The following is a 15,944-nucleotide window of genomic DNA, read 5'->3' on the forward strand; positions in this document are numbered from 1 at the left end:
GTGACAAGAAAAAGTTGATTAACCCAAATTATACAATACATATTGGTTGGGTTAGGTTAGGTTGTCAAAAGCTAATAGGGTATTTGAGTACTAGTCAAATCAGTTTCGAACTGTCAAAACGATTTTCCTACTATGGAATTTATATGAAACACTAGCATTTGTCGTCACAATCAAATAACCTACTCTTTATAGTTTTATACGGATTTAAAAATAAAAATAGTGTCTAAAAATAACTGGCAGTTGAATCTTCAGTCACCACAAAACATGGCATTGTAGTGCGCCATCCTAACTGAAACAGATGAAAATACACATAACGCTATCTTTAAATAAGTATTAAATATGTCTGTATGTGTACCTATGTATTACCGTCAATGTGAGGGTACAAACCAAACGAGGGTTAAACGTTGTTCTTGAGTCTTGAACTATTTGCTATGTTGTTTCTTCTTATTTATAAATTCCGTGCTTGTTAGTTTTCTGTAGAGTTAATAATTTGACGTATAAGATAATTATGTATTTTTTATATACTTATCGATCGCTGCTGAAAAGGGGAGGAGGGTTGATCCTAGAAATAAAAATTGGAAACTGAATTTTGTACCACATTGTAATACGGATTTGAATAAAAATGTTATCAATTATTATGTTGTAATATATTTTAGTTAGTCTGCCCCATCATATAAGTAAGGTTGTCAAAAAATAACGTGAGCCGATTTCTCGAACAAGTTTTCTTGAACAAAATCGGCTAACTTTATATTTCGTCAACTTCGCCACTGGTCTACAAACTGTACCTAGGTACTTGTATTTAAGTTGGTAACCTTAGTTTGTGACTGACGTGTATTTTAATCCATATAATTATGGTAGACCATAAGCAAAATACCATAAGGCGGTCTTGAATGCGCATCCGCACGCCGCTCCGGAATGCGAGCTGGGGCCCGATACATATTTAACAACGGTTACGGCCTTGAAGATCGCTCACGCTGATTGGTCCATGCGAAAAGAAGTGAAGGTCGTGCGTGAGATGCGCGCCAATCACCAAGATGATTGTCAGGGTCGTATCAAAACTAGTTCCTAGCCTTAACAATTTGGTAAATTAGAATCGACCTCCTGAATGCGAGCTGCACATGGTTGTATACGTACATATATAGTGTTGTTGTCTCGTTCACAGACGGGAGCAGGTGATGAAATAACTGCGTAAGACTAATAATACCTATTATAATTACAATTCATCATACTTTCTTCAATCGATACTTTATCATGATTATTATAAGGTAGAATATCGAATTTATTAACACCATCTGTCAATCCCATACTTAGTGTGTTACTTGGGTATAGACTCCTGTTGTAGATAGAGGTGCCAGGCCGCGTAGCCAACATGCCAATCGCTTACGCTTCGTAGCGATCGAAACGCAACTGTCACTGTCGAACTAATATGGAAGAGTTATAGAGAGACACAAAGCGTTTCCTTATCGTAGCGATAGCGAATGTCACCTTGGCTAGGCCGGGAAGGGTTTTCGGAACTAAAATAAATTAGATTTTTAATAAAGTCGGACCCGAATACACCTACATTATTTCGAACTTTTCATATTAAACAGTTTTGCTTAAAACAGTTCAGACAGACGGATAAAGAATTGACTTTTACTTTACGTGAGTTACGTTATCCACAAAAACGAGGAAACTTTTGCCTTTGTAAATATTAATACCTATTTAGACAATAACTATTCCGATTAAGAAAATTATATTTTAATTAAAAGTAAATTTTAACTTAAAAAGGTTTTTTTTCTTTACAAAGGTCAATAAAGGCGGAAAACAGGTGTATTTTACTGGGAATCAAATAAATTGAAACATGCCGGTTGCAAAAAACAAATGTTTTATTTATTTCATTCACTTAAGAGTTAGGTACTCTTATTACATACTTACTATGTTAACAAACTCGATAAAATATAAACATTGTATCTCTGTTTCAATTTTAAAATAAATAGACACATAATGTCTGTATTCCTAATAAAAGTAGTTTTGCTTTGTGGCAGAATAAATGTTTGTCGTACAGTCGACGTCAAATACTTTTACATTGAGCTTAGAATAAATTTAAAAGTGGAAAAATTACTAGCAAATTATAGCATCGATCGCAGACGTTTCTGCTTGTTAAAAATTAAATACTTTTACATTTTTCGCCTTATTATAATCTAGGAGAAAGGTGTATAAGTGTAAACATGTCTTAGATGTCGACTGTATCCACCAGGGATGTTGCGGATGCCGATTTTTTGACATCCGCGGACGCGGATGCGGATGCGGATTTTTCGAGGCTCACATCCGCGGATGCGGATGCGGATGCGGATGTCAAGATAGGTACATAAAAAACGTCAAATATTACATTTTAGTAATTTTTATTTCAAAAAACCGGCCAAGTGCGAGTCGGACTCGCGTTCCAAGGGTTCCGTACAATAAGTCCCACTCACGCTTGACTGCTAATTTCTAATAGGTTTTTTTGGCTAATTACTAAATTACCTAGCAGTCTAGCACTTCCGCCGATGCTAAGACGTTCCTGTACCAAACTGTTCCACATCCGCATCCGCATTAAATCCGCATCGATTTTATGCGGATGCGGATGCGGATGCGGATGTTGAAAATAATGCGGAAGTTCCGCGGTTGCGGATGCGAATGCGGATGTTCGCAACATCCCTGGTATCCACATATATAATACTTACTACATTAAATATAAAAAAAAATCACAAACGTAAGGCCTTTTTTTGGGTATTCTTACAATAAAATTAAGAAGATACACTCGCACAGACCCTGCGATTTTTTTACCCCATAAAACGAGTTTGATATCCAATATTTTGTTAAAAATAGATATTATAGAGGTAAGTACGACAAAATTGACTTCCTATTACATTCACATTTTTCTTGGCTGCATTTTCAGGAACTTTATATACTTGGGTCAAAAACGTTCGGGAAAACTGGCGTCTTTCCTGTAGACATTAAAAAAGGTAACGGTTTGGGTACATGTTTCAAGACTTTTAAGAAGTAAAAGGTTTGAACACGTCTATAAGGTATGAAAACCAAAAAACTATGCTTATTTTTTGATGTTCACAGGAAAGACCAATAAACCTTGCCTATATTTAAAAAAGTATTACTTAAACCAATTTGATTAAATTTTAAATTTTTTTGGTCTATTTATTAAAATTTATAAAATAGTCAATACATTTGATTAAATTGGGGTCATTAAACGGACATCATACCCATAGTACATAAGAGTGCCCTTTGCCTTATTAACTCACGTCTTTTCCTTATCACAATGACCTTCTTTCTTTAACTTTTAATGGTAACATTAGGAGCGTATATTGCAGCTGAACTAGCAATTTATTTATTTATATGAGCCTAGAGTGTCCCACTGCTGGGCAAAGGCCTCCCTCCTCCCTTTCCACGTATCCCGGTCTTGACCCGTCTCCCACCAGTCCCTGTCAGTGTAAGGCCTGAGTGGACGCTCGAGTTGGGCGTGCAGCGGGGCGGGGCGTGCGGCGTGCATGTTAAACAAATGCAAGCATATAGGAACGGCCTTAGTGCACGCTGCTCACATCACTTGTGAGCCCGACGCCACGCTGCACGCCCCGCCGAACGCTCCGCTTCGAGCGTCCACTCAGGCCTTACACTCAAAGGCGTCGAGGTCATCCCGCCAACGCCGTCGAGGTTTGCCGCGACCCCGGGTTTGATGTGGGATGTGGGTTGAATTGGTTGTTATTTTGGCCCACAAATCCTCCGGCATATGGCTAACGTGTCCCGCCCAGTCCCACTTCAGCTTGGCGGCTGTTTCAGCTACGTCCGCTATTTGAGTTTTGGAGCGTAGTACAGAACTAGAAGAACTAGCAATAAGTAGTTATATATTTTATTTTGTAGAATTATTAACAATCATAAGATATGTTTTATTGATATTGTCGGTAGTAGTAGACTTACCTTTTATAAATAACAAAAAATAATTCTTTTAATTGATCGGGATAGATGAAAGTACTATTTATTTAGTCAGTAGCTCAGCCGAAATAAACAGTAAGGCACACCTTTACAAACCTACCTAATATAATTGATATATTGAAACAGACTTGGCGATTTTATAGATTTCATGTAAAATACCGCAATATACAAAAATAAATAATTGCACTTGCAAGTCTAATCTAAATTCGATTCGAGTGCATTAGGTACACACAATATTTCCTAAGCTTAAATCTAATTATTGCTATGTCAATAAGGCATTTCTCACTAATACGTCACTAGTAATAACCTAAGAACTAAAGCCAACCAGACACTACTTTGCCCGTGATCTTCGATTTTCCTTTGTCAGTTTTCAGCATGGAAGGCGACGGAGACGGCGTTAGTGAAGGACTGACTTTGGAAGACCTAGGGCTTGTTAAGGAAGACCTAGATTTTTCTTTGGCTGTCTCAGAGACCGAACTGACTTGTGGTTCAGGGGTAGGTGTTACCCTGGATGTTCCATCTTGATGTTGACTCTCGAGGGTCGCAGCGGATAGAATTTGCTCTTGTGAGCGCTCGCTCGGCGTTGGTGTGATAGGTTTCTCTAGAGCCTTATTCTCTTCTTTAGTGATGAAGAGGCTTTTAGACGGTGATTCTGGCTCGTCTATTTGGATAACATGGTCTTTCTTAGCATCAGGCTGCGCTGGCGATGGCAGTGGCTTGTTGCTGGCAGGATCGAAGTCTGGAGTGCAGGCTTCCGGAGGCTCTTGAGGGGACGATTTGAGAGATCTCGGTTGTTCAGAGCCGCCTTCCGATTCTGTATTGGATAAATTAAAAGATGCTTAACGATATTATGTAAAAAACATAGTAGGGCCATGGAAACCTTTTAAGAGCACTATTATCTTAATTTGATACCTATCATACTTAGTACCTACGCTTAGCTTTCAAGCTCTTGTCTGTATATGATAAGGATCCTGAAGCAAATTTTTATTCATCTTTGTACAATTTTATCGTTTTCTTTACAGAGCAGAAAAATTAGCACAACCGAGGGTACGATTTTTACCACACACATATGAAATGTTAATAACTTTGTTGTTATTATCATCTGTTTATACAATTGTATTTGATATTGAACATGATACTAACTTGATGAAGTACCTTTGGTTTCGGTCTCAATGTCGGCTGCTACTTTCATTTCGTTGTCTTTTAATACTTCGTCATCTGATAACTCTGGAATCGGACTGCTTCGGAATGATCGAGCTGAAAAAATTAAATATGTTGTTATCTATCTATCTATATATATAAATGCAAGTGTCCTGACTGACTGACTGACTGACTGACTGACTGACTGACTGATTCATCAACGCAGAGCCGAAACTACAAAAGATAGAAAGTTGAAATTTGCACACTAGGTTGCATTTATAAAGTGTACAAGAGATAAGAAGCGATTTTGAAAAATTCAACCCCTAAGGGGGTTAAAAAGGGGATGAAAGGTTGTATGGGGAACAAGTTTTATTTTAAGCTAAGAATTTGAAACTTTGTAAAAATGTATTATATTAAAAAACAAGAAAACTAATTTCAGCGTTTTTGAAAATTCATCCCCCAAGGTGGTGAAAAAGGGGTTAAAAGTTTGTATGGTGATCAAATATTTTTGTGAGTGTGGGACTTGAAACTTTGCATATGGGGATATTATTATAAGACTGGAAAAGTAATTTCAGCGTTTTTGAAAATTCATCCCCTAACAGGGTTAAAAAGGGGTTGAAAGTTTGAATACATTACAAATGCTTTGAAACTTATTAGAAAGGCATAATAGCCGGTTACAAAAAAAAGTAATTGCAACGTTTTTGGAAATTCAACCCCTAAGGGGGTTAAAAAGGGGATGAAAGTTCGTCTTGGGGTGCAAATTTTATTTTGATCTAGGAACTTGAAACTTTGCAGAAAGGTATTAAATTAAAATACAAGAAAACTAATTTCATCGTTTTTGAAAATTCATCCCCCAAGGTGGTGAAAAAGGGGTTGAAAGTTTGTATGGAGATCAAATATTTTTTCGAGCGCGGGACTTGAATCTTTGCATTTGGCGATATTATTAGAAGACAGGAAAAGTAATTTCAGCGTTTTGTAAAATTCATCCCCTAACAGGGTTAAAAAAGGGTTGAAAATTCGTATAAGGTTCAAATTTTATTTTAAGCTAAGAACTTGAAACTTCGTAAAAAGATATATTTTCAATATGCAAGAAAACTAATTTCAGCGTTTTTGAAAATTCATCCCTTAAGGTGGTGAAAAAGGGGTTGAAAGTTTGTATGGATATCAAATATTTTTTCGAGCGCGGGACTTGAATCTTTGCATTTGGGGATATTATTAGAAGACAAGAAAAGTAATTTCAGCGTTTTGTAAAATTCATCCCCTAATAGGGTTAAAAATGGGTTGAAAGTTCGTACAGGGTTCAAATTTTATTTTAAGCTAGGAACTTGAAACTTTGTAAAAAGTTATTAAATTAAAATACCAGAAAATTAATTTCAGCGTTTTTGAAAATTCATCCCCTAAGGTGGTGAAAAAGGGGTTGAAAATTTGTATGGATATCAAATATTTTTTCGAGCGCGGGACTTGAGTCTTTGTATTTGGGGATATTATTAGAAGACAGGAAAAGTAATTTCAGCGTTTTGTAAAATTCATCCCCTAACAGGGTTAAAAAGGGGTTGAAAATTTGTACGGGTTTCAAATTTTATTTTAAGCTAGGAACTTGAAACTTCGTAAAAAGGTATTAAATTAAAATACAAGAAAACTAATTTCAGCGTTTTTGAAAATTCATCCTGTAAGGTGGTGAAAAAGGGGTTGAAAGTTTGTATTGATATCAAACATTTTTTCGAGCGCGGGACTTGAATCTTTGGATTTGGGGATATTATTAGAAGAAAAGAAAAGTAATTTCAGCGTTTTTTAAAATTCATCCCCTAATAGGGTTAAAAAGGGGTTGAAGTTCGTATAGCGTTCAAATTTTATTTTAAGCTAGGAACTTGAAACTTTGTAAAAAGTTATTAAATTAAAATACAAGAAAACTAATTTCAGCGTTTTTGAAAATTCATCCTGTAAGGTGGTGAAAAAGGGGTTGAAAGTTTGTATTGATATCAAACATTTTTTCGAGCGCGGGACTTGAATCTTTGGATTTGGGGATATTATTAGAAGACAGGAAAAGTAGTTTTAGCGTTTTGTAAAATTCATCCCCTTACAGGGTTAAAAAGGGGTTGAAAGTTTGTACGGGTTTCAAATCTTATTTTAAGCTAGGAACTTGAAACTTCGTAAAAAGGTATTAAATTAAAACTGAAAAAAACTAATTTCAGCGTTTTTGAAAATTCATATCTGAAGGTGGTGAAAAAGGGGTTGAAAGTTTGTATGGAGATCAGATATTTTTGTAAGTGCGGGGCTTGAATTTTTGTACAGAGGTATTTATTAGAATACAAGAAAAGTAATTTCAGCGTTTTTAAAAGTACATCCCTTAAAAGGGTTAAAAAGGGGTTGAAAGTTTTTATGGGGTTCACATTTTATTTTAAGCTAGGAACTCGAGACTTCTTAAAAAGGTATTTTATTAAAAGAGAAGACAACTTATTTTAGCGTTTTTGAAAATTCATCTCTCAAAGTGGTGAAAAAGGGTAAAAAGTTTGTATGGAGATCAAACATTTTTGTGAGTGCGGGGCTTGAATCTTTGTAAAATGGCATTTTATTAAAATACGAGAAAAGTAAATTCAGCGTTTTTAAAATTCATCTCTTAAAGGGTCGAAAGGGGGTTGAAAGTTTGTAAAGTTGCAAATAAACTTGAAACTTCGTAAAAAGGTATTTCATCAAAAGAGAAGAAAACTAATTTCAGAGTTTTTGATAATTCATCCCCATGGTGGTGAAAAAGGGGTTGAAGATTTGTATGGAGGTCAAACATTCATTTGAGTGTGGGACTTGAATCGTTGTAAACTTTGTATATGGGCATATTATTAAAATACAAGAAAAGTAATTTCAGCGTTTTTAAAAATTCATCCCCTATAATGGTTAAAAAGGGGTTGAAAGTTTGTATAGGGTTCAAATTTTATTTAAAGCTAGGAACTTCAAACTTCGTAAATAGGTAGTTAAGTAGTAGGTTTTATTAAATAGAGGACATGAAAATCTTCTGGTTGAGAGGGATTATATCGAGAACAATTTTATTCAGTTAGGGGCTTGAAGCTTCGTAGGTTGTGAAAAACAAGTATCATGCGTTGTAATATTAATAATTAACAAATGATTAACCGTCCTACTGCGATCTTTTGCTGCATAATGTTCTAAGCTAATGTAGAATATTTAACCACCAATATACAAATCCACGCGTACGAAGTCGCGGGCAACAGCTAGTATATATATAAATGCAAGTGTCCTGACTGACTGACTGATTCATCAACGCACAGCCGAAACTACAAGTGCTAGAAAGTTGAAATTTAGACAGTAGGTTGCATTTATAAAGTGTATAAGAGATAAGAAGCGATTTTGAAAAATTCAACCCCTAAGGGGGTTAAAAAGGGGATGAAAGGTTGTATGGGGTACAAGTTTTATTTTGAGCTAAGAATTTGAAAGTTCGTAAAAAGATATATTATTAAAATACAAGAAAACTGATTTCAGCGTTTTTGAAAATTCATCCCCTAAGGTGGTGAAAAAGGGGTTGAAAGTTTGTATGGAAATTAAAACAAATTTCGAGCGCGGGACTTGAAACTTTGTATATGGGGATATTATTATAAGACAGGAAAAGTAATTTCAGCGTTTTTGAAAATTCATCCCCTAACAGGGTTAAAAAGGGGTTGAAAGTTTGAATCCATTACAAATGCTTTAAAACTTCTTAGAAAAGCATAATAGCTGATTACAAAAAAAAGTAATTGCGACGTTTTAGGAAATTCAACCCCTAAGGGGGTTAAAAAGGGGATGAAAGTTTGTCTTGGGGTTCAAATTTTATAGTAAGCTAGGAACTTGAAACTTCGTTAAAAGGTGTTATAATAAAAGAGAAGAAAACTAATTTCAGCGTTTTTGAAAATTCATCCCCCAAGGTGGTGAAAAAGGGGTTGAAAGTTTGTATGCACATCAAATATTTTTTTAAGTGAGGGACTTTAATCGTTGTATAAGGGCATATTATAAGAATACAAGAAAAGTGAATTCAGCGTTATTAAAAATTCATCCCTTGAAAGGGTTAAATAGGGGTTGAAAGTTTGTTGGAGATCAAAAATTTTTTTGTGTGCGGGACTTGAATCTTTGTATAAAGGCATATTATTAGAATACAAGAAAAGTAATTTCGGCATTTTTGAAAATTCATCCCTCAAGTTGGTAAAAAAGGGGTTGACAATTTGTATGGGGTTAATCATTTATTTGAGTGCGGGACTTGAATCGTTGTATAGAGGCATATTATTAGAATACATGAAAAGTAATTTCAGCTTTTTTAAAATTTCATCCCCTAAAAGGTTTAAGAAGGGGTTGAAAGTTGGTAGAGAGTTCAAATTTTTTTCAAACTTCGTAAATATATAGGTAGTTAGGTAGTAGGTTTTACTAAATAGTGGACTTGAAAATATGCTGGGGGTGGAGAGGGATTATATCGAGAACAATTTTATTCAGTTAGGGGCTTGAAACTTCGTAGCCAGATTGTGTATAATAATTAACAAATGATTAACAGACCCTACTGCTATCTTTTGCTGCATAATGTTCTAAAGCTAATGTAGAATGTATAACCACCAATATACAAATCCACGCGTACGAAGTCGCGGGCAACAGCTAGTTAAAACATACAACAAAGGTACCTAATCATTACATTTGTTCGGCGTATTAACGCTATGAATACTTAGCGAAGTTAGAGCAAGACTTTAAACTGTCGCAATCCTCCAAGCATGCATTTTTGATCCTTCAGATGTTCCAGTGTATTCTCAGATTAATCTTACTGTTCCTATTACATCTTTAAACAACGGCGAACGTGAAGTTCCCCTTGATTATAGACTCACAGACGCAATTCAGCGCTTTGGCGCACCTTCTTCGTATGCTCGAACACCTCATTTACCAATCTTTCGTCTCCTTCGGGCTCGTGGCATCTTTTTCTCGCTGTGAAGACCCCCTTGTTTATAGATCTACGAATGTCACTCACCGCTTCGCCGCACCGGATCTTTCTTCGGCGATTCGAACACCTCGTCTGCCAAACCGTCTCCGTCTGTCTCGGACTCGCGTCCTTCGTTCCTCGCGGTGAAGTCGGCCTTGATCTTGTTCCTCATGAACTTGGCGTACGCTACGCGCGTTGTCGGCGTCACGTCTGATAGCTTCGGGTTGAATTCTGAAAGAGGAGGTGGAAGGTTGTAAACAATAAGGAGACGTAATATTCAGAAGAGGGGTGTTTGTTGTGGCAGTGGCTTTAGTGAAATTGCCACAGTGCCATTTAGGTTATTACAACAACATAATTAAGTCGTCACAGGTTGAGCGTTCAATATGTACCAGTTAATCTAAATAAATAAATATTAACTTGAAAAAATGACGCGAAATGTACTTATACTAAACTTAATAACGTTAAATGTTTTAAATTTGCTATTTACCCGGCTAAATTCTTATAAGAAACCAGCGCCAACTTTCACCTATATTTTGTGAGATTTACCATTTCCAATCGAGTAAATACCTACAGTTATTCTTGAGTGAACATCATGAGTAATGAGTGATCATGAGTAAACTAAATATCCTAATAAAATGAGTAAACTAAGTATCCTAATAAAACGTGGTTTTTGCCTGTGCTAATTCTTAGGATTGCATTGCCTGGGCTACTTTAGACTGCAATTGGATAAAGTTAGTCGAGAGAAGATGTCACATAGTTTTTTACCCAGCAGCTTCTCTGGATCCATGGTCCTGGCCTGCACGTTGTCGAGGATGTGTAAGCGCAGGGACTGGCGGCTGCGACGAGTCATGGCCTCTTCGGTTGTACCGATAGGATCGCGCTTGCCCGTGTTGGTGCGCACTAGGGCGTTCCAGTCGCGCTTCTTGCTGTTAAAAAAACAAAACAAACATACAGTATGAATGGCTATTGCGCGCATGGTAACACGAAAAGCAGTCATATACCTAAGTCTAAAAACATGTAATAAATTGATAACAGTGTATTATTGGTGCATATTACGTCAACATTTCAATAATCAATGAACATCAGTCACCAAGACACAGCTTTTTAATGGTCGAAGTTACTGTTTTGGATTATCAAGCCCGTATCTACACTAAAAATAACAAGACACTCACCTGTCAGTGCTGCCTTTCCTTCCAATGGCTTTAGCGATTTGGCTGAACACATCTTTAGGCTTACTGTCCTTGGCTGACAGCACGTCCTTGATGATGCCTTCCACTATACCGATTTGGAAATCTTTGAGTATTCGCCGCTCCATGACTTTCCCTTTCTTACCAGCCACTGCAAAAGAAAAGGTCCCCATGAACTTTAGTATTTTCTTCTTCTTTTGTTAAAATAGAAAAAACTAATATTGTATACAAGAACATGCTACCACAATTTGAGTCATTCGCTCAAACCATCCGTATGCGCAACTTAGAACACACAGTCTGAACTATATTTCCAACCAGGAAAAAAAAAGACCAAGAAATGTGCAAACAGAAGTGGATTCATATTCTAAGACGTCGAAAAACAATAAAGGGCCACTCTTGTACAAATCAGTGAAAAGGATACAAAAAGTCGTGGTTTCAAACCTCAAGGACTGTCAATGTTCAACTCTGAACTGTAAAATATCTCAGTAACCACCATTTACATCCTACAAACTGAAGTGGTTTTCAACTCCAAAGGCATCTCAAAGAACCAAGAAATATCACACAGAAGAAAATAAAAACAACATGCAAACGTCAGTCGTGTCTATCAACACCAAGGACTTGCGAAGACCACTGTTAAATTACAAAATACCCTTGCAACCTGCATGGAATCTTCCATGGTGATTCTAAGCCTCTTCATGCCGTTGTTGTGCAGGATGTCGATGAGCTCGTATCTGTCGGATCCGGTCTCATCTACTTATGTATTCTTTACACATTTCATTCGACTCACTTGTCCTCGCGTAATTAATAAAAAAAGAATACACAGCTTGGACTATCTATACCCGGACACAAGAATAACAAAAAAGTATATATTTACTTAAAAGGCGTCTGAATTCACAGGGTCTCTCTTAAAAGGATACCTACTTGAAACGTCCAAATAAAATAAGCCATCATTGCAAGACTTTTGAAGGATAACATTTCTGAACAATATGTTCCCCTTTCGCGTTTTGCAAACAGAAGTGGATTTCAATTCTAAAGATATTTCAAAACGAGAGTCTCTCTTATACAAGAAAAGGACAGAAGAAAAGGTATCTGAGGTACAACTTCAAGATACCTAGTCTCACAAACAGAAGAAAACTACAAACGTGAAAATAGTTTTGACCAACTCCAGATACTTGTGAAGAATCCAGTCTTAAATAACAAAATATCTGAACAACCTTTACCGGTGGCGTCCTGCATGGTAATCCTGGGCGTCTTCATGCCGTTGTTGGCCAGGATGTCGATGAGCTCGTACCGCAGCGTGGAGATGTCCTGGCGGATCTCCATGACGTCGTCCTCGGTGACGCCAGTCTCGTCGCGCGCGCGCTGTTCGGCGGTCACGTAGCGACGCACGAGGACTCGCATGACGGATTCGTGCTGTTGGCGCGCTTTCTCGCGGGATTTATTCTGATGGTTTGGGTTTAGATTAGACATAAAGAGTAAAAAAGATTTACACAAACGTCTAAAGACTAAAAAAAAATGTCGGATATAAAAAAAAAAACTAAAAAATTCAAAAGGTAAAACACGCACGCACACATCACACACGCGACATAGTAGTCGCAAGGATGACTACTATGGCGTAATACGAAAGAGAGTTGCCTCGTTGCTCTGCAGAGGGCGTGCCAGCTCCAACCCCATCCTGACTACTGTAGCGGGCCGATACGACTCACCTATAATGCGGCATTTTGAGTGTGTCATAACCGCTACTAGGTGATAGATTAAGTTATTGCTGTCTGTGTATGTGTATGTTGTAAATCGCTTTCATTTTTTGTTCCACTAACACTTAGTTTTTAATCTTAATTGTTACTAACCATTATGGGCCATTGTTGTCTTTTAAATAAATAAATTGAATTGAATTGAATTGAAAAGTCAACTCACAATAATAGACCCCATGTTTTTATTGTCACAACAGTTTTTGATCCAACCGGAGAAGTGCTTGGGGGTGGGAATTATGTTAAATGGAGGCGGGACCGTGTCACCGTCCTCGAAGTACGACATCCAGAGGTTGCTGCGTGCAAATTTCCATTCCACATCTGATCGTTCCTAAAAACAATATTTCAATGAAAATTTCTTATATACATCATTGAGACAGCATCAAATATAGCAAAGTGTAAGTCTAAGTACGTCTCCAAAATCATAGAAGAAGACAAACGCTTGATTAAAGTCGCTAAAGCAAAGACTGAAAAATCATTGTTAAAGAGAAACACCAAACAAATACGAGTTAAACTCGTACATGGTGAATGTCCTTACGCATGAAACGCATCTTTGATAGTAAACAGAAAAATTAAGAAGTAGAGGTAGAGGTACTTAACAGAAATATCGTGGAAAATTATATCCTACGAGAATTTTCGTAATGAAGTAAAAATTCAAAGCCACTATAAATAAACTCACAGAGATGATCTGATAAGAGTTAGACATCATGGCGATGAGCATGTTCAGCAGCACAATGATGTTGATCACGGAGTACGAGCCGAAGGTCAGCAGCGCCCAGAAGCGGGTGAAGCTCTTGATGCCGGTCAGCTCGAAGGTGGTCAGGTCCACGAGGCCGAAGGACGCCCAGAAGAGGGACTGGGAAGTTTCGAATAGACTGAAAATAACAGGAACTGTTTAAAAAGATCCATCTAGGTTTCATTGATTTTTAAGGCGCTTGCAGAAAGCAAGAAAATGTGCGTTGGATGATATAAACTGTATGTGAACTCGATATTAATTAAGATATGATGGAGTTAGGTGCGTAAAATAACGAATATATTGGTCCAAGTTCCTTACCTTGCAGCACGCCTACGTATATTGGAGACACTAAATTATTTTAAATAGGTAATGAAACTAATTGAGTATAGGTAAAACCATTATTGAGATTTTTATGAATATACCTACTGTTGGTTGATAGTAATTTTATTATTTAGTGTCCGAGATTAGTTTATGTTGTTTAATCAGAAGCCTTACTTAGCGTATCGTCTCCATATAGTACAGGCCCGTTCTTGGTTATCGAAGTCCGCTACGCCGTTGGGGGTGTGGTAGCATTTGTTCTTCTCCAGCTCGGCGTAGTACCACATCAGTTGATTGAGACCTGTGAATATCAATATTATAGTCTGGCAAACCAGCTTTGTCAGTAGAAAAAGGCGGCAAATTTGAAAAATGTAGACGCGCAGAATCGATCTCCCATACAAAATTTGAATATTTTTATTCTAACAAAGTTGGCTTGCCAGAGTATAGTCGCCACTATTGTAACTGGAACCACAATATGGTTATTGCAAATAAAAAAATATATAAGAAAGGTATTTGTGACCAATTAAGTAGATATGGATGCATTACTAAATAGAAACAGTCAAAATAAAGATATAGTGACGACACGTACCGCACCCAAAAGCAAATAGCACCAACATATAAACGAAGAAGAACTTGATGATGTCCAGAATCATTCTTCCCAGTGACACTTGAAGCGGACCAAGATGAGGGTTGATGGAGAAGATGTGGACCAGCTTGAGGTAGGAGAAGATCATGCCGGCGGCGAAGGCGCCTTCGGAGAGCAGCATGGGGTCAAAGGAGTCCCAGCGCTCGCGGGGGTACCAGGGGTCTAGGCCGTTTTTGTAGTCTCTCTGTTAGCATATTGTGAACATGAACAAAATGGGATTCAGAGCCAGGATGATAGGTACAATGTCAAAGACAAGTTAAATAAAATCTTTAAAATAATCCTACGAGTAACTTACTGCTTTCATTTTCAAATTTTAATGGTGCCGGGATTGAAGATTTAGGTAGAGGACCGAATACAGCTATCTATATCTATAACTATTTAAAATGTTGCGTATACGTGAACAGGAAATTCACATCAACAAACACTGTAAATGCGTGTTGTATGGTACCTATTTGATATTTGTTTAGCTAAATTAAAATAAGATTTATAGAAGTGTTTTCTAATTTGGTGGGTTTGATTGAAATGTTTAATGTTTTTCAATTTGATGAATACCTGAACGATATACCAAGAGGAGACCCGCAAACTAATCCAAGCGATGTAGAACATGTTGGTAATGAAGTCGACTATGTTCCACAGATCGCTGATGTACTCCATAATGCCACCAGTCCATAGAGATCTTAATTCGGCCCATATTAAACCTGCAACAAAAAAAATACAGTATGCATTCATGCTAGAAGATTGTTGAATGTTTTTCAGACGGCAGTCCAGGTTATTATTGAAGAATAGAGCACGTTGATGGTGTTGATAATGAATTAATGATGGTTAACTCGCTGTCCGAGTCGCCACTAACAAAGTCATTCATCAGTACGGGTAGCAACGATTATTGATTTAAGAGGGATTGGGTACCTACATTTCGGAATTTTTATAAACAAATTTGGACAAGAGCAAAGCTCAAGAGTTATGATGATGATGAACATAAGTCAGGATGATGCATAGAAAAAATATCACGACGTTCCGAGCTGGCTCTTTTATTTACATTTTTTTTAAGTTCTCGGTTTTCGATGGCGACTATTGTGATCACCCGTGAACTGAAGGTAAGTTCAACTCACTAGCTATATAAATGATGACAGTAAACTCGATGAGGCCAGGCAGGGCCCCTCGCTCGTGCTCCTTCCAGTATTCCACCAGCTCCTGCAGCCAGCTGATGCCAGACCACTCCAGGACCAAGAACTCGGCGCGTTGCGATGCGAGGGAGAGGAGCACTGTC

General features: G+C 37.3%; 1 protein-coding gene across 1 annotated transcript in view; it reads right to left on the reverse strand.

Annotated features, from left to right (window-relative positions):
- Positions 1 to 4,176: 4,176 nt before the first annotated feature.
- The window catches only part of LOC134654589 (transient receptor potential protein), a 68,761-nt gene continuing 56,993 nt past the window's right edge, over positions 4,177 to 15,944 (reverse strand). Inside the window, exons 10-21 of the mRNA XM_063510058.1 lie at positions 15,787 to 15,939; positions 15,230 to 15,375; positions 14,621 to 14,861; positions 14,209 to 14,332; positions 13,657 to 13,852; positions 13,144 to 13,308; positions 12,450 to 12,672; positions 11,215 to 11,380; positions 10,808 to 10,968; positions 10,091 to 10,273; positions 5,119 to 5,220; positions 4,177 to 4,777 (exon numbers count right to left, since the gene is read on the reverse strand). Coding sequence (XP_063366128.1) covers positions 4,278 to 4,777; positions 5,119 to 5,220; positions 10,091 to 10,273; positions 10,808 to 10,968; positions 11,215 to 11,380; positions 12,450 to 12,672; positions 13,144 to 13,308; positions 13,657 to 13,852; positions 14,209 to 14,332; positions 14,621 to 14,861; positions 15,230 to 15,375; positions 15,787 to 15,939 — 2,360 coding nt within the window. The 3' untranslated portion in view covers positions 4,177 to 4,277. The remainder of the gene's footprint in view (positions 4,778 to 5,118; positions 5,221 to 10,090; positions 10,274 to 10,807; positions 10,969 to 11,214; positions 11,381 to 12,449; positions 12,673 to 13,143; positions 13,309 to 13,656; positions 13,853 to 14,208; positions 14,333 to 14,620; positions 14,862 to 15,229; positions 15,376 to 15,786; positions 15,940 to 15,944) is intronic.

Source organism: Cydia amplana, chromosome 15 (genome assembly GCF_948474715.1).
Source record: "Cydia amplana chromosome 15, ilCydAmpl1.1, whole genome shotgun sequence".
Lineage (NCBI taxonomy): Eukaryota > Metazoa > Arthropoda > Insecta > Lepidoptera > Tortricidae > Cydia > Cydia amplana.